The 25923-nt window shown below is 43.0% G+C and overlaps 1 protein-coding gene across 1 annotated transcript in view; it reads right to left on the minus strand.

Annotated features, from left to right (window-relative positions):
* Positions 1 to 740: 740 nt before the first annotated feature.
* The window catches only part of PDHX (pyruvate dehydrogenase complex component X), a 361556-nt gene continuing 336373 nt past the window's right edge, over positions 741 to 25923 (minus strand). Inside the window, exons 10-11 of the mRNA XM_069221839.1 lie at positions 3725 to 3789; positions 741 to 1135 (exon numbers count right to left, since the gene is read on the minus strand). Of these exons, the coding sequence (XP_069077940.1) occupies positions 871 to 1135; positions 3725 to 3789 (330 nt within the window). The 3' untranslated portion in view covers positions 741 to 870. The remainder of the gene's footprint in view (positions 1136 to 3724; positions 3790 to 25923) is intronic.

A 25923-nucleotide genomic window follows, 5' to 3' on the forward strand; every position in this document is an offset into this window, starting at 1 on the left:
CCAAGGTTTACTCAAGGAGGTGTTGTGGGTTAGACATTCAGAATACGGTTTCCACAGCAATACTAGTCAGTCCTTTACTTTATAGAAGAAAAGTACATTAGTACACACAATAAAGATATACTACACATACAACAGGTACAGTGCACAGGATCTGAGGACAATACTCTTGATGACAGAGGATGAATACTCTGCCTTCTGGAGTCTGCTAGGATCCATGCCTACCCTAAAACTGCTGGGCCTCCCTATAGTCCACTGATGGACCTCGTCTTTAAACAAATATTGCTCCCAAATCTATGTTCCTTTTTTGTGTGCATTTTTTTGCCATGTCTGAAGTCACCACCTACAAGTAGATCTGTACGGTTCCTGTACATTTCAATAATATGTACTTTTGTTGATCTGGAATTTCCCTGTTTCTAAGATGATGCCCCAGCATAAATTAGCTAGGAAATGCAATGGTAAGAAAACTCCCACCATTTTAGGTGGATCTTCCAAAGCAATGTTAGAAGCTCAACAGTTTTCAATAAATCAGATTGACTTTCAGAACTGCAGGTATGCATCTTAATATAAGAATATATTCTGAAGCAATCATAAGCAATACGTATGCCAGGAACTTTAAGATTTTCCTATATTTTGTCAAATAAATGCTGTCATAGCTATACGAACAGATAAGCGTATCACACTGCTACAAAAGTGTGTCCAAATGACCCAGAGTACAAGAATGGTAAAATACAATAGCCCACTCAAATAAATTAATACTTTATTTGTTCATCTGAGTGCCACTAAAGGCTTACGTTTTGTTATTTACTGTACAACTGTAATGTAACAAGTATCCAATGAATGCTCCCCAAACATACACAATGCCCATTTTCTTCAATGCAAGGCACATATTGCAGGATTTTCTAGGTTAGCTTTAAAAAATTTCAGAAAGTTTGAAGCCAGTTCATCATCGACCACCCGCCCATCGCTTGACAGGGTGACTCTCATAAGCTGCTGCTGCTGTAGTTTTGGGTTCCCCTCTTCATCTTCTCCAAGGCGGAGTTCAGATCTGGATGTTCCGACAGCCAATATACAAGCCTGGGGCGGATTTATCACAGCAACAAACTCGCTGATGCCAAACATTCCCAGATTTGAGATGCTGGAGAGAAAGACAAAGAACAACATTGAATCAATGGAGATCTAAGACTTCTAAACAGGGTGGGATGCCTTTGAAACAATTCAGCTGGAACTGCGCAGGACTATCTATTTACTGTCATTAAACAAAGTATGGCATGGACAATTTCTTTAAAGCCAACTATGCTTCTTAATTAGTCACTCTCAACATGCACTGGGATTCTGAGGGCCTCTTTAGAATTAATGGGGCAAACATGTAGAGGGGAATCTAGCAGCATTATGCAGACATGTTGTAAAGAACGAACATCTTATATAGCAGATATTTTTGCTAAACACTTTCCTTATTCATTAAGTTAGTACGTAGGCCTATACACTTCTAGTTCTCACAGCAATGTCAGAACCGAATTCAGAGGGCCACATAGTAAGTAAGAGCTACTGGGCCCAACCGTGGAGGTTTGATGACTTTTACTCCTGATGTCCCGGGGCCTGACCTACTATGGATCCTGAACAACTGGGACAAGTACACCTGCAGTACTTGACTCTCAGCAGTAGCACAGGTCAAGCAGTCCGAGACTTCACAGGGGGGAACGTAGACACAGGAGGGTGAACACAGGCTCATAACTCAAAATACACAACAATAAATTAATGTGCAGTCAAATACTTGCCTGTATGAAAAAAATCTGTATATACGAACACAAAGTAAAATATATAATTCACAAACAAAACACACAGTCACCTTAGGTCAGAGCGCTAGTGTTTTATAGGCAGGTTCCTGAGTTCCATTTCCCCCTCTCTAGTTGTTATTCCACATTCACGATAGGCCTGATTGGCACAGCAGCAATCTTCACACTGGCTCCATCTGGCATATGAGCTCACCGACACGTGCAACCATCAATGCAGCATCCATCTCCTCTCTCCCTACGGGGATTCAACTGCCAGGATCCCCACTGGAACTTGCACCAAACAAAGCTCTCTTCCCCCTCAGAGGGCACACTGGTCTTGGCAAGCAGGCAGGGACTGGTGCCCCAGGGGCAGATGGTCTAGAATTCCCTGGATGATGTCCTCTCACCTACCCAGGGAAACTAGCAGGCCTTGACCCCTAGTCCTAGCCAAATAGAGAAGACGACTCCTCCTTGCACAACCCAATTGGCTGCTTGACAGCTGATAGTTTCGGGGAGCGCGAGCTCCCCTTCTTATAGTCCATTTCCAGACACCAAATGTAATTTAGAGTCTGAGTCTTTGAAGTTTATGCTGGAGGCCTGCTTACTTTTGAAGTGCCCTTTCCTCTCCTCTGCTCTGGCCTCTATCCAGAAAGCAGTCTGTCACTGCATGAGTGACTCCATATCTGATAGCCCCACAACACAGACCGGTGGCTTCATACTTGGATGTCAGCCACAGTGATATGGATATATTTATCAAATAGTTACCCCAGGGTCTCAACCCTACTCTATGATTCTCTTACCAGACCATCATCTTTTTGAGATGTGTCCAGGCCTCTTCTCAGTGACCTGTCTCTGAATCAAAGATCACCCTCTGAAGTGTACTGAAAGCCCGACTCTCTCTTCTTCCATTGTGTTCTGCCCAGCTTACAGCAATACAAAATTCTGTCTAGGGGGGCATTCCTCTACCACCCCTTCTCATGTTCCTTCAGTCACTTTGGTCATCCAAATTGGAACTCAGAGTCTTCAGTATATTGTGACCTTCACAGGCCCACATACACCCAGCACATGCATTTCGCACACATGCACTGCACAGCACTACATTTATCATGTATTGTACCATTCATGGGCATACATGCACCCAGCACATGCGTTGGATCACTAAAAGGCACACATACACCTAAGCACATGTGTACCACTCCACTTCAAACCTGACGGAAGCCAAAGGTATTTTGAGCACACAGCAGCGGAACACTAAAAGAATGAGCCTGTTGGCCTCACTCCAATGACACAGATAAAACGCACCTGTTCACTCCTACTGATCACTACACGGTATGCTGCTACCAGAGTGCTCATACTGCTTAACTTTTGGTGAAGGCAGTACCCTTCCCCCAATATAAGGGTAGCACTTTGTATGCCCCTCCTGATCCAAAAAGACTGCAATCCCTTAGACAGGCCTGTGTTATGCGCAAATGCATGATTTGTGTTTGCCGATGACAACATAAATCACCATTAAAGACCCAGACAGGATTCCAGTTGAGGCACTCAGGGCAGTGGTAGACGTCTATTACCATGCAAGGGACATTTCTGCCCCAACAAGCAGATATACAACTTTTAAAGCAGCATAGTGATCAGGATCATACTGTTGCAATGGTCAACAGGAGCCTAGAACTCATATGCAGCCTTTATAACATATCGGTACTTCTCTGGCCCCAGAATGGGGGTTATATGTACACACAGTCAGGACAAAGCAACTTTTTGTGTTTGGGTATTTATGGACCCAATCAGCAGGTTTCTTAATTCAAGTGCTTCATTTTTAGAGAACTCTCCACCAGTTGGTTTCACCACTAACACAAATGCCAGTGTTTGTTTCCAGATAACATAAATATATTTTGTCACTGGGCAAGATATTGAATTATGACTTTATGGTTTAGTTGAAATAAAATAGCTTTTACCTGAAAGAGCCCCCTTGGTATTCTTCGGGTAACAGTTTCCCATCTCTTGCTTTCTTTGCAAGGGCCTGCAGAAGGAAAGTCGCAGAGCTATTTTTTATCTCAAGCGCTTCAAGCATTAAGAAAAGCACAACAGGGGCAGGGTAAGGCAGAATACATAATGACTGCGTACTGCGAGCCATGCAGGTGGAATGGTGACTTAGAACATTTACAACAAGATTCAATAACAGTAACCTGCCTAAATGCAATATGTCCAGAAAACATTGTCCCCAATGTGTTAAACAAGGAGTACAGAAGAAAGAGAAAAGAGAAAAAGAGATGAACAAGAAAAGAGAAGAAAAAGAAAAGAAGAAGAACCTGAGCAGACCATAGAAAACAGATGGCAGTAGACCTAGAAAAGCCAACTTGAGTATAGGGGTACGTGGAGTTGGTGTGAGGCTGTGGAAGAGTTTGGGAGCAGGATTTCTTCAGAGCGGGGAATTCAGAATTCTGAAGAAATCGGTCTCGAGTGCCCCATATAATACTCATGTTCGTTGGGGTGCAGACCCAATTATGGTACGATTTGGAACCCACTCATGTGTGAATCGAAATCAGATTTCCACGTGACCAAGAGGAGCTTTGTAGTGATTGTAAGAGTTCCAGATGTTTCCTATCAACATTGTGAAGCTGGGGGATATTGGGGGTAGCTAGGGAACCCAAGATAATTGTTTGGAAATCTAGAGCAGGGTGTACTTTAAACATAGAAACCTGGAGAGAAACTGTTTCCCATCGAGGTGTTATGAGCTTGTAGTTAAAGAAAGTGTTTCAAGGATCTCTAATCGGTTCTTTGCACGTCCAGCAGACATCAGAGTTAATTTGGCCTATCTTTGCAAGTTTACCTGGGGTCCAGCAGACCTTGTCTTGGGAAAACTATCTGCATTGGGACAGGTTAGGAATAAGCTTGTCTTTTAATATGTTAGACCGGCGCGTCCTTTATGGCGGAGGGGCCACGGCCCCCCGCCTTTTGCCTTTTATGAAGAGTGTCTGTCAGGCTAAGCAAAAGTCAGCCTGACAGACACTTTTCATGTTCAGCTCAGGCAGCCGGGTGCGAGACATGCCAACTCCTGGCTGCCTCCGCTGAACTTTGCTGGGCTGAAGAGGTCACAGCTCCTGTGGGCGTGACCTCCTCGGCTCAGCAAAGGTGCCTCAAGGCCCTCCCCCGGAGACGAGGGGAAGCGTCACCGATCGACTTCGACCTGGGCGCTTCAGGTTTAAGCCCTGAAGCGCCCAGGGCGAGTGTCAATCAGTGACACCTCGTCAGTGGGGTGGGGTCACCCTCTCACTAACCCCATTCCACTCTGTGACGATGCTGGGACTGCTGCCTTCCCTCACTGGCTGACCTAAGGTTTCTTCTTGGGAGGACGGGGGGTGGGGGGAGGGGGGCTTTATTAATGGTTTTGAACACTGAATCCCATCTGCATTGGAGCAGCACGATAGGCGATTTCACTTTCCAAGTATTAGCCAATTCATTTTTGAGGCTGCATGGCCAGATTTTTTGTGAAAAAGTTTTGGATTCCTGAGTATGACAAGTTTAGATATTGCAACTTTAATTTCTAAGAAGCTGTAGAAGTCTATATTGGGAAGGAAGTGATGGATTGGAGATCAGCAAATCAAGGAGGACTATTGTTTATATTCAGGTCTATAATGAGAGAAATACCTTTATTTGTCCAGACTTACTCTCAGTTGGGTGAGCAGTCTGCTTTAAGCCTCTTGTTCCTCCAAAGATTTGCTTACTTGATAAGGAGTTTATAATCGGGGTAATCATAATTTTAAGGGTTTCTACTCCACTCCACCAAGTTGTATTTTTTGGGGACCATGTGTCCAAGAAGCTTTTATTTTTTCTAGGGTTTTTAGCTGTGTTAAATGAATTCTTAGAATCCACGTCCCTAAGAGAAAGCGTTCCTGGGAACTCCAAGGTGCAAACTTTTTGTCACTGCACTTTCTTCACGACGGCGAAAAGATCCAACCCGTTGTTAGAAGAGACCCACTGCCAACTCAGGATTCAACCGGCATTTGTGACCAGCTAGGCGTCACTGGCTGAGCTTGTCCACCTTGGTATTTAAAGATACTACCAGGTGGTTCACACTCAGGAACACACTTCAGCCAACTACATCTCTTTGCACAGGACCCAGGATCCCACTCTGTGCTGATGCACTAACACATGGCAGTGGTGTTATCCATGGATTATCTACACTAGCTTCTCCTTAATGGATGGCAGGAAACCCTTCAAGACTGGATGGATGGCCCGAAGCTCCGAGATATTTTTGAAGAGCCTGGTTTCTACTGGAGACCAGAGTTTCCTGATCTCCACCTCTCATAGCTGGCCTCCTCAGCCCTGCATGGGTACATCTGTCAACACTGCCAGCTTTGAGAGGCATAGGATGAGGGGTCTACTGCTGGCCACGTTGCAGTTCAATGGCCACTGATGCAGATGTTGTGTAGTGTCCTTCAAAACCTGGATGACAACTAACAGATTTCCTTGGTGCTGGAGCCACTGAAGCTTCAATACGCACTGCAGAGTCCGTATACGGCACCTGATGAAGAAGACAAGGAGAATGCATAAGGCCAGCAGGCTAAGAAGCCTCAAAGCTGCACTCACTGAGATTCAGGACAGAAGCTGAAACACTAGGATCACAGCTTGAATGTCCGGGACTTGCTGTGACTGAGGAAAAGCCCTGAACTGCACAATGTACAGAACAGCTTCTGTGAAAGGACGCCTCTGGAAAGGAATCAGGTGCAACTTCAACTCATCAATCAAGAATACCCATCATGTCAGGAGGTTTGTCGTCATCTGGACATCTGTACGACTGACTGTGGTGCACCTACCTTTAACAGCCAGTCACGGAGGTAGAGAAAAACTGTTATTTGAAGATGGGCGGAAACCACCGCCATCTCTTTCCTGAACACAATTTGTAGTGTCCAGGCTAGCTTGAATTATGTGTTTGTCTGCATTAGAACCATCCTGAAGAGTTTGAGCCCAGGAGTCCCTAAAGTCCTCCTGGATCTCAGTCAAGATGTTGCGACCATGTCTCAAAGGGAGTGCATATAAAACTTTCTAGTAGGCAACTTGCGTTGACCGACCTTAAAGCTCGGTTGGTTTAAAAAAAAAGAAAAATTTTAAAAATAAAATAAAAAAAAGTTTCCTGTAGGATTCAATTAGCTTTGACTCCCTGTCTGGAGGGTTTCATAGGAAACAGATTGTGATTTACCTCGCTGGTGGATCTCCTAGTGGTTGCACACACTGGTGTTGGAACTGAAAAGTTGGTGGAGCAACTGAGGGTAGCTCTGTGGTAGAGGCAACGTTTTGTCAGAATCGAACTGTACAGAAATGGGGTGTGCTGGACATTTTCCCATCCTTGGAGATGTATATTTTCGCTTCACGGTCCCAGATCACCTTTGGCTTCATGCAGGCGCATTCTTCTCGTGACTTGGAGTTGTGCCCTAGTCCAAGTACCAAAGGCACACCTTGTGTGGATCAGGCTCCGATATCTGTTTCAGACCGTCGCAGCATAGTTTCAACCCTCTAGTTTTAGGCTCCTTTCCACACAGGATTTAAAATTTCATAAGATAAAATTTGTCAATATGATGACAAAGGGGAGTGAAGCTCCGGATCTGCATTTGAAGATGTGGACAGAAAGGAACTGATGATGGTGTGCAGTAACAAAACTTATATGCAGCTCCACTTCGTCACTTCCAGGTTGGAATGAAGTCAACGCAGAGCCCCACAGCTCCACCTAGTGGTGCGTGGGAGCACAGCTGTGAAAGATTCCAGATCCACTTGGGCACTAGGGGCTACTCTAGAGGTACGTTATCTGTGGTCAGAATTATCCATCAGAAATATGTCGATTTTGAGAGGGTAGCATAAATCGAATATCACTGAGCAGGCTGGACTGAGTCGTTAAACTTATTTCACGTACTAGTGAGGTGAAAATTGCCTGCTAGAGATAACGGCCCATTTCGACCTGTCTAAATAGTAACAAATCTCAAACTCCTTGAAAAATCACCGGACCAAACTGCTCAGCCACCAGTGGTTAATTTGTAAATAAATACATCCCGGTGCAGAAAGCTCTCCTCTGTAACAAGCTGCTACTGCAATTAGTGCCAGCACAGAAAACTGAGAGAGCATAATCCTAAAACCATTTTGGGCCTCTTTAATCCATTTACAGCCACTCCCTTCCTTTCAGCTCACTGTTGCAGCTTTCCGCTTTCATCCTTTGTGACCCATGTTCCGTCTTTCTCTTTCCCATATGTGTCTTTTGCTCGAAGTAAATGCCTGATGCAAAAAACATAAGTGCCGGTGCCCCCCACCGGCTCAAATTAAGCACTGTCAGCTACCCAACCTTATCAGGGAAAAGGACTCCTTTTAAAGATGGCTTGGCCGATCGTGAGATGTAAACAAATTTTATGAAGTGGAGATTGCAACGGCGAGACAACAGGAGCTTTGTTCCTGATGCCTGTGAATGCGAAGCAATCACTTGGCGAGAAACTGTCCGGGCCGGGATGGTAATGAGCCTCAATTTTATGTATTGCAAATTGTTGTTTAGCAAATGTCCTCTGTCTGAAAATGATTATAAGATCTGAGTCAGTGGCAGAGATCCCACATAACACACATAGAAACACGTTATCACTCATAATCGCATGGCCTAACCACCAGGCTCCCGTTCTCGTACATCATTCAGTCACCTCTCTCTTTCCCACAGTAGATTGTTGCAGTAACAATATTCTACATGCGCCATTTAACTTCTGCATCGAGATGCGCCCCGCCCCCCTCTGCTGCACACCACAAAGGCTCTGAGAACGACAGCCATTTAATCAGCTCCGCGGTTTCCGAATAGCTCATGCACAGGACACGGATGCACCCGTAATTGCCCACGGGGCTGAAATTGCTCAAGATATTAAAGCAATCATTCACTCGGGGCAGGTCCTGGGAGAGCTTAATCATAATTACTGCTGATATACAAGGCGCGTTCGCCTCTGCAGCAGCTAATAGATGTTCAGCTGATTAGCAAACACGGTGAAACTCCCAGCGACGCAAGTAAATACTTAAAAAGAGTGTAATTAAATTTACTACAAGTCCTATGTTTTATAAACACGATTTATGTGTAAAAGGTTAGGGGGAGCCCCAGATTGCTACCTCAGCAAACATAAACGTGCATGCGACTCTCAGGTGAAGTCTACTGAGAAAAGGAGGCGGAAAGTTGGCCCCGTAGTGGGCAATGAGTCCAGTGAGGTGCGAAGAGTACCAGGAAAATATATTTTATTTTTTCTAATGCACATCACACTGGGTTTTATTTTACAAATATGTATTTATCATTGACTTTTTTTCTGGCAGGGATGAGGCAAAACCATTAAATTACTTTTTCTTGACCTATTTCAGACCTCGTTTGATAAACCACACTCCCTTAAACTTTTTCTTAAAATCGTTTACGCTAAAAAATAAAAATCACCTTTTGTAAACTCAAGTCTCCATGTTTGATTCATCAAAAAAAAGTATGCATTACTTGAGTCCCAAAGTTCAACCATAATAAAAGTCACTCAGAGTCTTCCGTATATCGCTAGAACTAACAAGCATTGGCAAAGTCAACAGGTCTAATCTATGGAACAGCTATTGTATATCTTTGTCAATTTCTTTTAGCCATGTTCTTTACAAGCAGAGCTGCTGTGCTGCATGGTCGAAAATTAGAAAAAAACAGAAGTGCTATAACGCGGCCAGAGCTGATTGCGGGGGACAGTGATCCATTGGATTATTCTGTCCCTTTACACAAAAGTTTAATTATCTTCCAAGTTGAAGTTCTGTTTTGTCGCCACATGAAGACAACGCCAAGAAAGCCCAGGGAGCGCAACACCGTCTGCATCTCTGTAGGAGCTTGAAATCTGTTGCCATGACATTTGGGTGCTTTTTGTTTTTTTAATGCTGAGATGGAATGAAGCAATGAAAGGGGGGGGGGGGTGATGGGTGGGAAGTAGATGGGGCAAGCAAGGATAGGGAGAGCGGGAAGACTGGACAAGCAGCAACGTTGGAGGAGGGTGGGGGCCAGAGCAAGGAACAATATGAGAGGGGGGGGGGGGGGGTGACAAAGAAGGTGCAAGTAAAAGAAGAAAAAAAAGTACCTCTGAATTTAACAAGCAGTGGAAGGACACAGCACAAGAGCAGCAGTACATAGGCCATGCTCCAGGGTAGGGACATACACCGGAAGAGGAAAGCAAGCCATTCGCAGACCAAAGAGGAGCCAGGAAATCAGAGTGACAATGAAGCTACCCAATGGTAAGCAACGGGTGGGCTCTAAGTCCTTCTGTAAGTAAACAAAATGTCTAGCAAGCGAAAACAAATTTGCTGCTTTACACCAGACAAAGTATAAGGTGTGAGGGGTGGTAAGGAAGAGGGAAACTGTCAAAGAGGCAAAAGTGCCTGTCAAACATACTGAAGGACATAAAGTAACCATCATTCCCTCCAAAACATTTAGGGGTGCTGGGTGAAGGCAGGAGAATTGTTCAGAAGGGGTGTGATGTGTCCTGCCTGCTGGCGGGTAAGTATCACGCAGGTATCTGCATCTTAACTTCGTGCTACTTTGCAACACGGGAATAAAAAATAACATGTTATTTACAAAATGATTTAGGGGTTTAGGGATTGGTAGCGGTAAAGTGAGGTGAGGGTGACTTTACGGTTCAGGGGTGGGTAGAGTTAAAGGAAACTAAGGGTGATTTCAAGGTTCAGGGTGGGTGGAGTTAAAGGGTAATTTTAGCGTTCCGGGGGTATGTAGTGGTAAAGGGAGGTAAGGATAAATTTAGTGTTTGGGGGGAGTACAGGGACATCTTCAGGATTTTGGGGGCCCTGGGCCAAATGTATTCAGGGGGCCCTTGTTTGGAACAGCTATGAATTTATGATCCAGTTTCAGCTCTTCCATGTCCTTCTTGGGCAGGTCGTTGACAGTGGACAGGCACATCCATCCAAATTCTAAATGAGTTTATATCTGATATTCAGGGATAGTGACATATTCTAATACGGCAGCAGCTCACTCATAACTGCAAATAATCTGCAACACCCCCCCATTTCTCATATTTGAGGTCCTGTTTTGATTAAAAAAAAAAAAAAAAAAAAAAAAATTATGGATGTTGCATATAACCTAAATACAACATTTCTCTGCAAAATGTTTGTAACAGATTCTCACACACCACTCACATTAAAAATAAATGAAAGGAAAAGCGGTATTTAAGCCAATCTGTTTAAGAATTATTCAAGGTCATCAGGACAAGACTCTCTGCAGAAGAGCTTGCTTCATCAGGGTGGCCCTGAAAGGCCGGGGCCGCTGACCAGAGTCCACTTTGGCCATGCCTTAAAAGGTTGAGTAAGAGGGAGGTAGGGGTGATTTTAGGGTTCAGGTTTGGGTAAGGGTGGTTCAAGTGTAGGTAGAGGTAAAGAAGGTAAGTGTGACTTTATGGCTTAAAAGTAGGTAAAGCGAGGTAGGGGTGAATTTAGGTTTAAGAGGTGGGTAGGTGTAAAGGTAAAACATAAACCTTTTGAAATCACTCCCTGTTTGATGATGAATAAAACACTGTCTAAATTCTAAAAGAAATACCAACAAATAAATAAATATGACAGCATCAAACACTAATTTAGAAATACATATATTATATGGAAAAACTCGTAAACAAAGGGAATATGTTTACAGCTTTATCATTAATAAAAGCAAAAGGCTGCCAAAATGAACATTTCGGAAATTGGTCACATGCCACAAAGCTTTGTTATTGCTAGTTGTTTGTGTTCAGCTCTTGGAAGCACGAGCTTCAACTTTGATTTCAAGTTATCTTGAAAGTAAAAGCAAAAAACCTGAGCGCAAGCAGTGCGGAAGAACGCTCATCTGGAAATCAATCAGTACTTGGTCCATACTCCAGGGAGGAGAAACACGCCGAGTCGCAGTGAAGCCACAGATGCTCACCAAATGAAAATGAAAAAAATAAGATTGGCAGTGAAGCCAACCAATGGTAAGTAATGAGTGGACTAAAAACCTCTTGTAAAAGGTTTGTTCTTCAGAATCAATAGATGGTCGAAAGCAACAGCGGATGTAAGATCTAAAAACTAGTACATGACAAACACAGCGCTGCAAAGAATTTGACATTTTACAAATTGAAATTATCGTAAACCTGTGAGGGCTTAATAAACAAGGCTGTGAGGACCTCACTTTCCTACCACACATCTCATGTGACCTTCATATCCTTCTATCTACAAAATAATTTTGAGCTGGCATTAAAACAATGTCTTGTAATGCAGAATTTGTGGACAGAAGCTGGGTGATTGGTGTCAGATGCCGCGAGGAGTAGTTTTGTTTGTGGAGATTTGGAAAACGTATTGCTGTTGTTGCATGTGGCAATGGTTACCACAGCTGTTTGCCTGAGCCGCTCCTCAACCAGGGGATGCAATCAGGTGTCTGCCTATGTGATTGGTCTGACCACTACACTAAGGAACTTTTTCTGATAAATGGAGTTCCATGCTGAAAATTACTGTTTACAAGAACAACAATTGCAAGTTTCTTTATGAGTATTTCAAGGGAACCTAATATTTATGGCACTGACATCAGACTGTAATCACTTGTGGTGCAATGGCAGAAAGCATGAGGAGTTCTGATTGGAGGGTGGCTTTTGCGGAGAATAATTGTTGGAAAGCCCATTATGCTTAGGGCGTTGAGATTGCATGTGTTATGAGGATGTTATTTGCATCTCATGGACTGCTAGCAGAATGAAGTACTCATTCCATGTTTTGCAGGCAGAAGGTGAGGTACTCAGTAGCTTAATTTAAGGGTATAGTTTACCGCATTTCTGGAGACAACAGATGCTCAGAGAATTACTGCGCATATATAATATGCACATGCGCATTAGCTTTAAATAGTTGATCTCGGTGTTAGAAAGCACAAGGACACCTTCTGGTCTACGAGTTAAAAATAAAATGAAAAATAAGAAGGTAGATTTGGGGAAGGATCAGTGGGGATCGATGGCTGAGTATTAATAGTGCCCTGTTCTATTTAAAGGCTGTAAAAAATGTGGGCTTGTTGCCAGGATTTATCGCCAGAGGATAAGAGTGGAAAAAACAGAATGATCAAGGAGACAGAAGACACCACATTCATTCATCCAGAATGAAGTGGCCAGCAGGAAAACTATGAGCTAAGGGATGTCGTAGCTCACAATACTGGATGGTGAAATATGCAAGTTGCTAAGTTCTGGTTGGTAAGGGCATGGTGGAAGATTGTTTTTTGGTGGATTTAGGTTGTTATTTACCATAAGAGTGGAGTCCTTGCTCTTTCGTAAAAGGGGCCTGCAAGGCTGATGCTGGACACATGTAGCGGTACTCTTAATAGAGTCAGGGCTTGGTTAAACCGTGTAATGAGGTTGGTAAAGATAACTGTAGAATATTATTGTTGGGGAGAAAAATAACATGTTGGACAAAGACTAATGTGGTGTTTTTTATCTATTTATATCTGTACACTTCTCCATGGATATTCTGGAATGTTACTAGGAGGTGGAATCTAGGACATTCCAGCTTCCACTTATTGCTTTGCAGTTTGTGGCTGAGGTCTACTAAACAATTTCCCCCAACTAATTGTCATCCACAGTGCTTCCACCTTGATACACTATCGACAAGTGCAGCAAAGGCACACCACGCTCTGAAATGAGGACCCTGAGAAGCCAGATCTGGGGTGATGGATATCAATACAACAAAACAATCTTTTGCTTTTGGCTGGATGGTGGCATGAAGCCGCTCCCTCCACATATGAATCGAAGGAGAATCTGGTGGGAGAAGAGCCGCTGCATGAAGATTTTGGACCATTTTTTTGTGTGGCGCTATTCGAGGCAGAGGTAGTGCAGTGGAATGCATTCCAAAGATCAAGTAACAGCAAATAAGGCGCTCCACAGAAGACGGGCACTCGCTGTTGTGTAGGCAAGGCAGTGGAACGCACTGCTCGCCTGATGATGTCAGGCAGCTGCAGGCAGGAGCTCTGAACGTCATCATCGACAATGGACTACTAGTAAGGAGAAGTGTGGAATACAGCTAAGCCTTTAATTCTATCATTCTACCTGTGATGCAGGTGGCTTTACGACATGTCAGCGTTCTTCCTTACACTAAGGTGGAACGCCATTAGATCTCTCCATGCTGCATATTGCTTTGTGAAGTGCTTGTGTTGACGAGATGAAAGCTGTGCAGAGGGCTGAGAATTGCATGACTGATGCTCACTTGCTGCATGAACTTCTCTAAGGCTACTATCCTTTAATGAATATGAACCTGTGACTAAAAGTATTGTGTTTCTCACCCTCAAATTTTAAACTATCAAACTTTTAAACTATTCTAAGCTAGGTTTATCCAGCGTTTTATTGATAGGTTGCCTGATTCTTCCCCCAGAAATACTGAGAGGTTGTCTATTTCTTCACGGAGCGAATAATGTAGAGGGTTATTTATTTTGAAGTGCCCTCAAGCATTATAAAGAAGTGCAGCTCGGATGACTCCGCACTGAGGTGGTGCACCACTTATTTTTGGGAAATCTCATCCATGCAACAGATCTCTCACCAAAATTGAGAACATGCTGAAAAAAACGTGCCCACCTTTCTTCCCACCCTAAGCACCACCTTTAATTTGGGGGGAAATGGAAAAGTCTTCCAGAGTTATGCTTGTGTGTGGAGCCAATTTAGCTATGCAGAGGAAACTCACTCTTCTCAGATACTGTTAGGGGCTGAAGGAGAGGAAGTTTTTGAAAATCTGCCTAATCTGAGTCAAGAGAAAGAAAGGGGTTTAAATGAATACGAGATGGTGTTAAAGAAGCTAGATTTTTACTATCTTCCAAGGCTTAGCATCATTCTTGAGCACTACTATTTCAAAATGAGATGGCGACCTGAGGAAACTGTAGAAGAGCCACTAAGAAAATTAGAGGGAACCCGAAAACTTGGTTCACTATTCAATGAAGAATCTGTGACAAATTTAGTTGTAAATCGGATATAATTCGAGAGGATGAAAGTCTTATATGTAATTTAATTGCCATAGCTAAGAGGGTGTATGCTATGCATATCTGTGGAATAACTAAACCGGTAGGAGTGCTAAAGGCACCTAAGCAATCACTGTTGGTGTGGAAATTGTTCCTAAAATCCCAATTGTTGTATTAGATGTTGATTATCATAGCTAATAGCAAAGATTGCCCTCGTGTTAAAGCTACTTGCAATAACAGTATACAAAAAACACATTTTATAAAATGTTAAGAGTGGGGTAAGCAACCAAGATGAACGCAAAGAAGTATGTGAAGTAGTTGTTGTGTAAATTGGGGACAAGAGTCATGGTAACTCAGCTTTGATTGTGAAGATTTTGAATGTTGATATGGAACTGACATTTGATTCTTATTTAAGGATCCGCATCATTTCTTTGAAGGACTTTAAGAACCATTTTCAAAACAAAAAATAGACATCAGGTCGATGAATATTTGTCCAGTACCTTATGGGGCGTTTTCTATGCTTTGAGTTCAAAGATTGTTTCGCAGATGAAAAAATTAATGTGCCAATCAAGGGGGCCAATATCTTGGGATAGCCCCATCAGAAAGACAAGGCATCTATTTCAATCCCAGTGCTAATCCACAGGTGTGTGTGAGACAGGCGGTTAAGCAATGTGGAGATTTTCAAAAACTTTTTTCTGCAATTTTCAATGCAAAAGTAAGGTGTCTTTGTGGTTAGGTCCACAAAATAAGGCTCAAGAAGGCTGCATCTGTTGTTGCCAAGGTGAGGAGAAATCCTACGAATGTGCAAGAAGCTGTGAGTAATGAGTTGACCAGGTTGTGTGAGGATGCATTTAGTGAGCAGTGGAAGCTACAGAATGCCTGACTCCTGTTGTAGTTGCTTGAAAACTCAGTTGAGAAATGCAATTGTGTATTGATTTGAGAGGGCTGAACAGGGATGTGAGAGTAGACATGTTTCTCTTCCAAATGTACTAGAGATGTTCTTAACAGTTTCGGGCGCCAGGTATTTCACTACATTAGACCTGGCATCTGCATATCACCAATTTTGATTACACAAAGACACGCAAGAATTGGTAGCTTTCATTACGCCATGGGTTCTTTAACATTATATAGAATGCAATTTTGTCTTGTGTCATCAGTGTCCAGAGAGTAATGCGCAATCTATTAAATGTTATCAATGATGTGAAGTGTTTCCAAGATGATATCCTGAATTTTGGAAAATCTTGGAAGAACCAAAACTCTGGAGCGCATCTAGTATTAAAGCAGTTAGAGGAGGCTGGAATGACATTGAAGGATGATCAATGCAAATTTAGCAAAGAGGACATAACATATCTGGGACATCCCATGTCCAGCAATGCAGTGAAGCAAAGAAAAGAGCTGATGGACACTATCTGTTAGGAAATGGCTGAAATGTATAGTACATCAGAGCCATATTTTCTGGAAAGTCAAGTGCCATGAGTGAATTGTGCAAAATGGCAGTAGAGCTTTTGTGCAATGAAGAATGTAGCAAGGCATTATTAGCAGTTAAAAAAGAGTTGCCAAGAGCTCCTGATTTCAGGTCAATTGTTCCTGTTTGTGGAACTGATTTAGTGGCTGATTCAAGTGGTAATGGTTTTGGTGCAGTTTTGATTCAGGTTATTGATGGAGTAGAGAAATTTATCACCTGTGCCTCATGAGTGTTGATGAGAGCAGAAATTAATTATTCAGTCATCAAGAAGAATTAAGAAATGGGCTGTGGAACTGCAATAATATACTTTCTCAGTAGTATATATATATCAGGCTTGAAGAATTGTGCTGCAGATTTTCTATCTCAGCTTGAATCTGTCTCTTCTATGGATGATGAGCTTATAGAGGAGGATGTTTGGACTGATGAAAGTGATTTTGATCATGCAGGGGACCATTCTGAAGGAAGAGTGGAAGGAGGAGTCAAGCAAGCATGGTGTCTTAACCAAGTGCAGTAAGCACCTTAAAGTGAGATGGCCGGAAGCGGTAAATGACTGAGATGTTAGGGGTTTCTTGAAATGTGAAAGAGGATTTTGTAGAAAAGGATTGACTTTTGTTGACTGTGTACAAGGGTTGCTGTACCAAATTCTCTTAGAGATAGGTTTCTCTTGTTGGTCCATGAAGGACATATAGGTACTGTTACATTCAAACAGTGGCTAAGAGAAGACTTTTAGTGTCCAGGACTTGACTTGGCGGTGGAAAGTATCATCTGGAAGCATAAGAGGTTGTGACACGGTCTCCAAAACGTATGTTCCTCCTATGATGTGCAGGATGCTTCCCAATGGGTACTAGAAGTAGACAGCTGTGGACATTTCTGGCCCACTCAACGATGAGACTTCAACAGTTTTTCTTTGGATGGCTAGGGATATGTTCTCCAGATGGCAAGAGATTGTTTGTGTTGTTGATATAGCCTTGAGTACTGTGATTGTGTTTTTTGAAGGTTTGTTTAGATGGGAAGGATTTCCTAATGTAATTTTCAACTGACAATGGTGTACAGCTGTGTTCTCAGGAAATAAAGGCATTCTTGAAGTGTTGCAGCATATATCGCAAACAAATGTTCTTTATATCATATTGCAACAAATGGGATGGTAGAGCGCTTTAACATGACTCTTCCATTTTACTTGGTTTTTATTGAAGTTTTGTTTTCTTCTTTCATTGTTTTTATGGTTCTATTAATGTTTAAGGGGAGAGTGTGAAGGATCTGTACTCTGTACTGTGGGACCTCCTCTATATGCTTTGTTTGAAGAGAAAGATCTGTGGTGTTTGTTCCTCTCATCTTATCAGTACTTTTCCATACATATTCTTGAATGTTATTGGAAGGATGAATCTATGACATTCCAATGTTCAGTTACTGCTTGCTGTTTGTAGGTGAGGTCCAAAAATTTCCTGTGCGCTTCCACCTTGCTACAAGTATGTTTTGAACACATATTGCTCATGTCGCTGTTACAATGTAAAGAAACAGAGTGAAATTGTAACACGTGGGATGCGCTGATCAAAGCCCTTGAGACCTTCTGGAGTGAAGGTTTGATGTCCTGTAACAAACAAACAGGGCCTTCTTTGGAAGGAGAATAAGCAGAGAAAACTAAGTCTTCATGCTAACGATGAACACATTTAGGGGGGGGGGGGGTTCAGCTGGCAGTCATACAAAAGGAGGTAGTACTCCATGACAGTTAAAGAATGCATGGCGAACCGATGTTGCATTAGTGAAGGGCTTCCATGGGTGACTGTGGAGTTGGCTAAAAAGAACATTTTGGACGTGGAATAGAATTGTTTCCTTAACTTTTTTCTTTTTTTAGTCTAAGGTATTTTTAATTTTTTCTCTCTCTTATTTGTACTCGTTTGTTTTATTAGCTTCAGCTGACCTTTTGATGTTATTTTGCTCCATTGTTAAAGAGGGCAGATGCATTCTAACCGTAAATCTGGGATACATAGAGCTGGACATGGAACAATTGGGTGAAAAGTAGAAGGCAGCAATGAAAGTTGGGAAACTGCTTTGTGCCAAGATCAGATGTCATAAGAAGAGAGGCAAGACTGATGGAGATACAGAAAGAAACCTGTGCCTGACTGAACATTACAGACAGTTCACCTTAGTTATTTCTAAACTTCTTCAGACCCAGGCAAATGAACGAGCCGAAAGCCTGAAATTTTCCAGTAGAACTTTGCACTGCCATATGGCTCATGGAATTATATTTGTTTCTCGCCCACATCGAAACAGGTATTTTCAATGCATTCACCAACCGGGGAATACTATCTGAACCCAAGAAAAGTACACTCTCACCCTTCCAGCTAAGGGTATATACTGCAGGTTCCATAGTACTGGAAGTTTTCATACCCGCTTCAAACAAGCCATACCCCAAGGGCTTCTATAAAAGGCAAATGAGCAGACACCTCCAAGAGTATTTATTTCAAAGCTCAGGGTAGGGGAACAAGGAGTGTTTGTGCAAAGAAAGAGAGAATCCCATCACCATAGAAGAGGCCACAGACGTGTACAGACACTCCACAACCTATCACAGTGCAGTCAATGATACTCAAAAGTGGATGAACATCTTAATGTGAGAAAAAACACAACTGTCAGTATCATTAAACTATGATTGTCCTCAAACTTTGAAATGAAGGTCTCAAAACGTTATTCAAGAAGTGTATTTTAATGCCACAAACCGACACTCTGGCCCTATATTTTCAAAATACCCTTCTCTACAAGGGTCTGCATTTATGGGAAGCAAAGGAAACGTCTACATGGCTCCAGGTGGCTGTAACTGAACATCTGAAGAAAAAAGTGACCTCATCTGGCAAAACCTTTTTGGGGGGCATCTTATGCAGCCTGTTGAAGATTGTTCAGTTTCTAGAAGAATGTAAAAGTACTTTAACATAATCATTACATTTCTTCACAAAACCTTGAGATTACCTCTTCGCGTCCACATTAGTCACTGCTGCAATCTTCTGAAAAGATTGCATCCAAGATAAAATGACTTCATCAATACATCAAGTACAGTGGGATGCAGTTTATCTGGACCACATGTTGATAATAAACTAAAAAAGCTACAAAGTATTTCATTAAGCGTTTTATTACCCAAAAATGTCCACGTAAAGCTGCAGTGTGTCAACGGAGTGAACAACTAGCCTTGAGACATTATTTTTCTCGTTCCAAGAAGAGCCAGCACATGATTTTCATATTCATAAGCCCATTGTTCATGTCATTCAGATGAACACATTTAGGGGGGGGGGGGTTCAGCTGGCAGTCATACAAAAGGAGGTAGTACTCCATGACAGTTAAAGAATGCATGGCGAACCGATGTTGCATTAGTGAAGGGCTTCCATGGGTGACTGTGGAGTTGGCTAAAAAGAACAACTAGCCGTGAGACATTATTTTTCTCGTTCCAAGAAGAGCCAGCACATGATTTTCATATTCATAAGCCCATTGTTCATGTCATTCAGAGAATGAATTTATCTTAAACAGGAAAAGGGCCATGATCAAAGGTAAGTGAGCTGGAAACTGTCCTTTCACCTCATATCGCGAGCCCTGGAAGATGTAAGAGTCTGTCTTCCGACACATGGAGTCTTACCTTCAGCCAGGGATGTGTCACATGCTCCACTGCCAACCCTAACTTGTCGCTACCTGCTGTCTGGGTCAAGCAGAGAAGCCCCTCTGTCCTCTCTTGTTTTCTGCACAGCATGCGGCAACCCCTTCTGTCATGGCTAACCATGACAGCCATGTTTAAAGAGAAAGGTGAGCACACATAAGCACTTTTCAAATATGAGGAAATGGCATGGCGGCCTGACCCGCTGGGTGGGTGGACAGGCAACACCAGACCCAAGCTTCCCTTTGTGCCCGGTTAAACCCCTCGTGGGTATAATGGGCTTCATACCACAAGTCCACCCTGGCAATTGGGCAACCTCAGAGACACGTGCCTACAGCAGGCCACACCCTGAAGGTCCACAGTTTCTCAGACCAAGGTCAGGGAGCACAGGGGATTATCCTATTTGGGTATTTTGGGGTCTCCATACCAGAGGGCAACAATCGGAGAAGACAGGTGAAGAGGAATGGTTACCTTAAAATGCTTACAGGGGCCAGAGGAACCAGGTGGACAAAGGGGATGGCCTCCTATTCAAACAATTTAGACCCTGGCTGAGCCATAGGTGGGCCTCGGCCAGGCCTTGTTTCTGAACTTATGTTGACGTTTCAAGTCAATGCCGTAGTCAAAGGTACCAATTTCCAAACTCTCTGTTCTCAAAATCCTCCCCCTTCTCAAAACTGAACACTGAGCGGAGCGTAAAAAGCCCTTTATTAGTATGATTGCACAAATGCAACATCACCTGTACATCCCTTCCCAAGTATTTAATTAGTACTCCTAAATGACTAGAATTCAGGCAGACTGTGACAAAATCTCCACAAAACTGACCACATTACGCTGTGTCAATGTTAGGACTATTCTCAACTCTTCCTCCTGGAGACTGCATTCAAATAGCTGCAGTTTGAGGTTGAGCCAACCCAGATCGTGCCTCGCCGTTGCCCAGGGAGCTCGCTTCATGGCTCAGAACGGTTCTCTGCTACTGCAGCACTTTTCACCAGCGCAGTGGACTAGCTGGTCTTGTCCTACACCTGATAACTAGCCCATACGAGTCTTCTGTGGTGCTGTAAATTCCATCAGCTAGCCAAACATCAGGTCCTGCGTCCGTGTTCAGCAACGTTTTGTGAGTACTGAACATATAAGTAAAAAAAAAAAAAAAAAAAAAACACTCTGACAAGGACTTCTGGACAATTCTACTGTGACAGTGGTCTTAGCAGCACGATCCTTACAGGCTGCCTTCCACAGAAAGACTTTATCTAACACTGGTCTCTCATTGTAGGTAGAACAATAGATTGTAAGGTGGATTAATCTGCAGGAGTTGTTTTTACTGCCTTACTGTACAGTAGATTGCAATCATGGCACCTGGCGTAGGGGTAGGTACTGTTTGCTGTCTAGCAGAGCAGAAACGTAAGAATTTTTCACCAAACTGCCTACTTCTCCACCCTCTCAGTTTAACCTGTAGTCACCGCCAGGTAAGGTACAGCTGACCATTTAGTAACCCCATTGGGTAGGGTCCCCACTCCTAAATCTCCACTGGAAGCACCTTTAGTTTGGACAAAGGTACCAAGATCTGAAGTCAGAATATTTAGTCCTACCTGGATTCAACTTTCACACAGCGAAGAGCACTTGGGGTGTCCTGTCACATTTCGGGTCACCCAGGAGCACAAGCCCTAGGCTTCATTGGAATAAATGCTAATGTAATGAGAGGGGCATTCGCTGTTCATCTGATGACAGAGCAAGCTTTAATACGGAGGCCTGAGTGAGGAGCATCACCTTCTGCAGGATGAGGATTCTGCAGCGAGAAAGCACACCCTCTGGGGATGCTGCAACGCTCAACAACTGCATGGGCCTTTCTCATCATCTATCAACTATCGACCTCAGTTCATGCTGGTGCTTGAAGGCTTCACAACTTTGTGCAGTCACTTGAACACTTTCTAATAAATCACTTTACACTGGTGTTTCCCAGATCTTTCTCTATACACAAGAGCTTAAAGATGCTTGAAAAAGATGGACCTCAAGAACCAGAATGCACTGTGAGCAATATTTGTTCATCTAATGAGAAAGGCTTCTGCTTGCGGGGAGTGTTGCCGCAAAACCTAGTAATGTGCAAGCAAACGGTTTGCTTCACTGGAACAAATTGGGGCTGAGTTTTGGTCGCCTCGTGTGTTATGGTTACACCCTCCCCCATCATACATTGGCTTTATTAGCTGCTGTCTATCCGCTCTAATTTTGGCCCTCTCTAGGGAAGGATACAATTATGTGCGGAATACAGACACAGCCCGCACTGTAAACATAAGACTGCATCTTACTAATGGCTACAGAGGCATTGATTTATGTCTTGCACGCTCTACCACTGGTGCTATTTTTCAATCTAACATCCTGTGCATTTGCTACAGCGAAGTGCTTTTCGACGAAATAAAAAGACAGTCTGTGCACGCGGAGGCAATTATGGGCACACACCGCGAGGCGGCGGACGGCAGCGGCTCTGCGGATAGTAACTCCCTTGTAAGTACACTGTGTAGTTGCTCGCCAGTGGGGTCACAGGTGGACCCGGGGGTGCCTCTCAAACCCCCCTCATATCCCCCAGAGAGCCTGACATACTCGGAAGGCTCGTTATAAAAGCTCCCCTACTGCTGAATACCACGCTGGAAACAAACGATTGTTGGGTAATTTACAATTCACTGGAGTTTTAGAGTAAATGAAAACACAACGCAAAGAGGCTTTGCTTGCTGGGCTGGTGGAAGGACTGTTAGGAGAGGAAGGTTTTTATGGCGATCCGGGCACAAGAGTGGTTGCCTCAGGCATGGTTTGGGAGCCGGGATCCTTCAGGAGCAGGCCCTGGCTAGCCCGCCCTGAGTGAGAAGAAAGTACATAAGCGTAAATGTGCCACGGGACAGTCCTCTGGGGAACCTGCATTCCCCAAAAGCTCTATGTGAAGATTTCTTATGTCAATGGCATGTTCAATGGCAGTGGGGAGTCAGTATGTTGTGAGGTAAGCTATGAGGTCATATGGGATGGCGTCAGGAGAGCTGCAGAACGGAGGGGCTCTGTTGCAGATGCGCGCAGAAAGCTGTATTGACATAAATGAGAAGAAATAAAACCGAATGGAGTGATCTTTACCTTCTCCTCCACCCTGGACATGCGGGCTGGCCAGAGCTTTGGCCAATGAGGCTCATGAAACTCTAAAGTCTGTCTCACCGCATGCGGAGGAGTAGACGGGGCTGCTTCGCAGTAGGATAGCTCCGGGGTACCGGGTTGCTGCCGAGTACTCGGCCATAAAGGCAGGGTATTAATCCGGCAATCCTGGCGCAGTCTTTCATCCTTCCAACGCCGGTAAAATGCTGCTCCATAGTGGTTGTTATCTATCAATTACCAATAAAGTATGACTGTTCTGCAGGGTGAGGGGTCGCAAAAAATACAGGGAACAAATGAACCATCCTCCCCTTCCCCTCCCCCCGAGCCATTACTTTACTCCTAATGACACTTCACGTCATCAAGACGGGGGCGCCGCTTCTCCCTTTAGCATCCAGAGGCCTCAGCTGACGTGTTTACGTCGCCTATGTCACTCACGCCGTACCATCCACGTGCAAAATCTTACTGACGTGTGAGTGTGCCACGTGCTAGCAGCCCCTGGGACTCAGTGACTTTGGAAACCTAGGATCTGGTTTTCCATATCATGAGGAGTTCACCCAAGCGTGCGTCGAGGTTACCTTTAAGGAACAGTTCACTGACTCGTGAACCATTTGTCAGAAAATATCCTTTTGATGCTGGAATATGCTGTGCAGCAGGAACAAGTTTTAATTATATGTAAATGTGATGAGATGTTTAACAAAGGATATAGGGCCAGATGTATCAAAGGGTTTTACCCATTTTGTGTCTATGGGAAAATGTGTTCATACATATGGCCCATATTTTCTTCCAGACACAAGGATGGATTTTCTATCTTGTTTGTTGGTCCTGTAGATTGTTGTAAATTGGAAACCAGGTAACATACATTTACTAAATTTTCAAAAATGGGTCTATGGTGCTTTCTGTAGTTCTACAGGCCTGTTTGGAAAGAGCTTCGACAGACCTGCGATCCAGGGGAGCTTGACTAGAGGTTTGTTCTGACTGGTGTTTCTACAAGATTCCTCATAAAAATGGCCGCTAAAGTTATTTTTGTGTATGGCAATTAAGAATTGTGCAGGTGCTTTGTGGAGTCACTGATCAAGATGCTGTCCAGGAAGGCAGGTGCAGCAAAGCCAATCTTCTCATTTTCCAGTACAGCAGAGAATTCTGCACTAATCAACACTGGACAGGGATCCACTGGAAATGCTGCATACCCGAGAGAGAATGTGGGGAGTCCCTCTTCAGATTAAAAATCTGGAACGTAAAGAGATCTGGCCAGACTGAAGGTATGACCAAAGACCTAAAAGAAGGTGGAACGGATTCTGAGCGAATACTGAGCTTAGCACAAAAGAAGATGGAGCATATAATGTCAAATACAGGCAACCGTTAGAAATCAAATTAACAAATTAATAATGTGCTTGATAATATTTTGTATTACTAACTGTAAAGGCCTTTAAATAACATGCATGATAAAAAAGAATCTACACAAGTTTCTCTCTGTAAACCAGAAAAATATTGTGAATTTATTTGCATCTGTTGGTTCTGCTATTAGTCTCTGTACCCAAATAAGATGCAACTTTTCAAGGGTAAATGCTGTGGCCTGTTGACAAAAGTGAACGTTTTCAGTGTCGATTGTGAAGTTTCTTTCACCATGCTATGTGGAGTAAGAATGAAGAGACAATGTGCAGGGGAATTAATGCATGCAACGTATTTTAAAGTTATTTTACTATTGGAGGAAAGCAAGAGAAATGCATTTCATTTGAAATAACATCTTGTTTCCTAAATCCGTTGCTACCCGAATGTTATGTAGTTTAGAACGCCACAATATTTGTCTGTTTAACGTGTATTGATCAGAACATAATAAAGGGGCTTGGGACTTTGCCACAAGCTCTTTTGCTATTTTTCACTCGGATCCCTGTTGGTGTGCGCCGCTCTTTTTTACTTGGATACATTTTTGCTGTGTTATTTAATTCTTCTGGTCTTGCTCATATTTTGCATTTGCACTATTTTACATTGAAGCTGTTGACTGCAAGCTCACTTTAACTTACTTTGCATAAATCGCCCTGTTGGTTTTTATTTTACTTAAGACCAAACTTTTTTGACGTGCACAATGTAATTCTTTTTTTCCTGAGCACACAATGTGTTTTCTCAATAAGGACATTGGTTACTTATTCTACCTGACCCAGCTATTTGATTACTTCTTTTTAAAGTAGATCATGTATTACTTCTATTGACAATTTATATACCGAGAGCATACAATGTATTACTTTCGCTGGCTATGTTGCTGACACAATTTAACTATTTTCACTGACTAGCTCTAATGAAAAAAGGAGCTACTGAGAACCTTTTGGTAAATTCTTTTTCTCAGTTTTGAATTCACTTTGCATTTCACTGATCCTACAGATCAACCCTTTCTGCTAAAAGGAAAGCCTCAAGAGCTTTCATGGAGAACTGTGACACATTCAACATTTCTGAAGAACTGCCAGAGCAGAAGATTTTGTTTCTGATGGAAAATTTTAAGGCAATCGTTGAATTAATTTGGACTTTGACTATGAGAATTCTAATAGCGGTGTACACTATCCTCAGGTGCTGTACTGAGGCCCACAGTTCAGTGGAGAGGTGATCCAGGCTAGGATTGGTAAGTCTGAGAGGCTTCTGATGTGGGAGGTAGACGTGTGTGTCTAACGTGGTTTGTGCAGTTGTTTGTTGTATTATTATTGTGATGGTGTTGTATTAATAATGTCATTGTTGTTTATTATGTATTGACTCTACATGATTTTGTGTGCTGATTTTTTTGGTATGGGTAGACTTATGAGTCAATGAGTATAGTGTGCCAGGTCATCAGGTTTTAGGTTTACGATTGCTCCAATGGTGAAGATGAGAGTGCGTACTATTTAGAACAGAAAAGTGGTAGTTTATTTGTACAAAAATGGTAAACTTTTTCAAGTACTGAGCAGGTTGTCATTTGTCGAGGTCTAAGTGTTAAAGGTGATTGTGT

Source organism: Pleurodeles waltl, chromosome 3_1, assembly GCF_031143425.1.
Source record: "Pleurodeles waltl isolate 20211129_DDA chromosome 3_1, aPleWal1.hap1.20221129, whole genome shotgun sequence".
In the NCBI taxonomy this organism is placed as follows: domain Eukaryota; kingdom Metazoa; phylum Chordata; class Amphibia; order Caudata; family Salamandridae; genus Pleurodeles; species Pleurodeles waltl.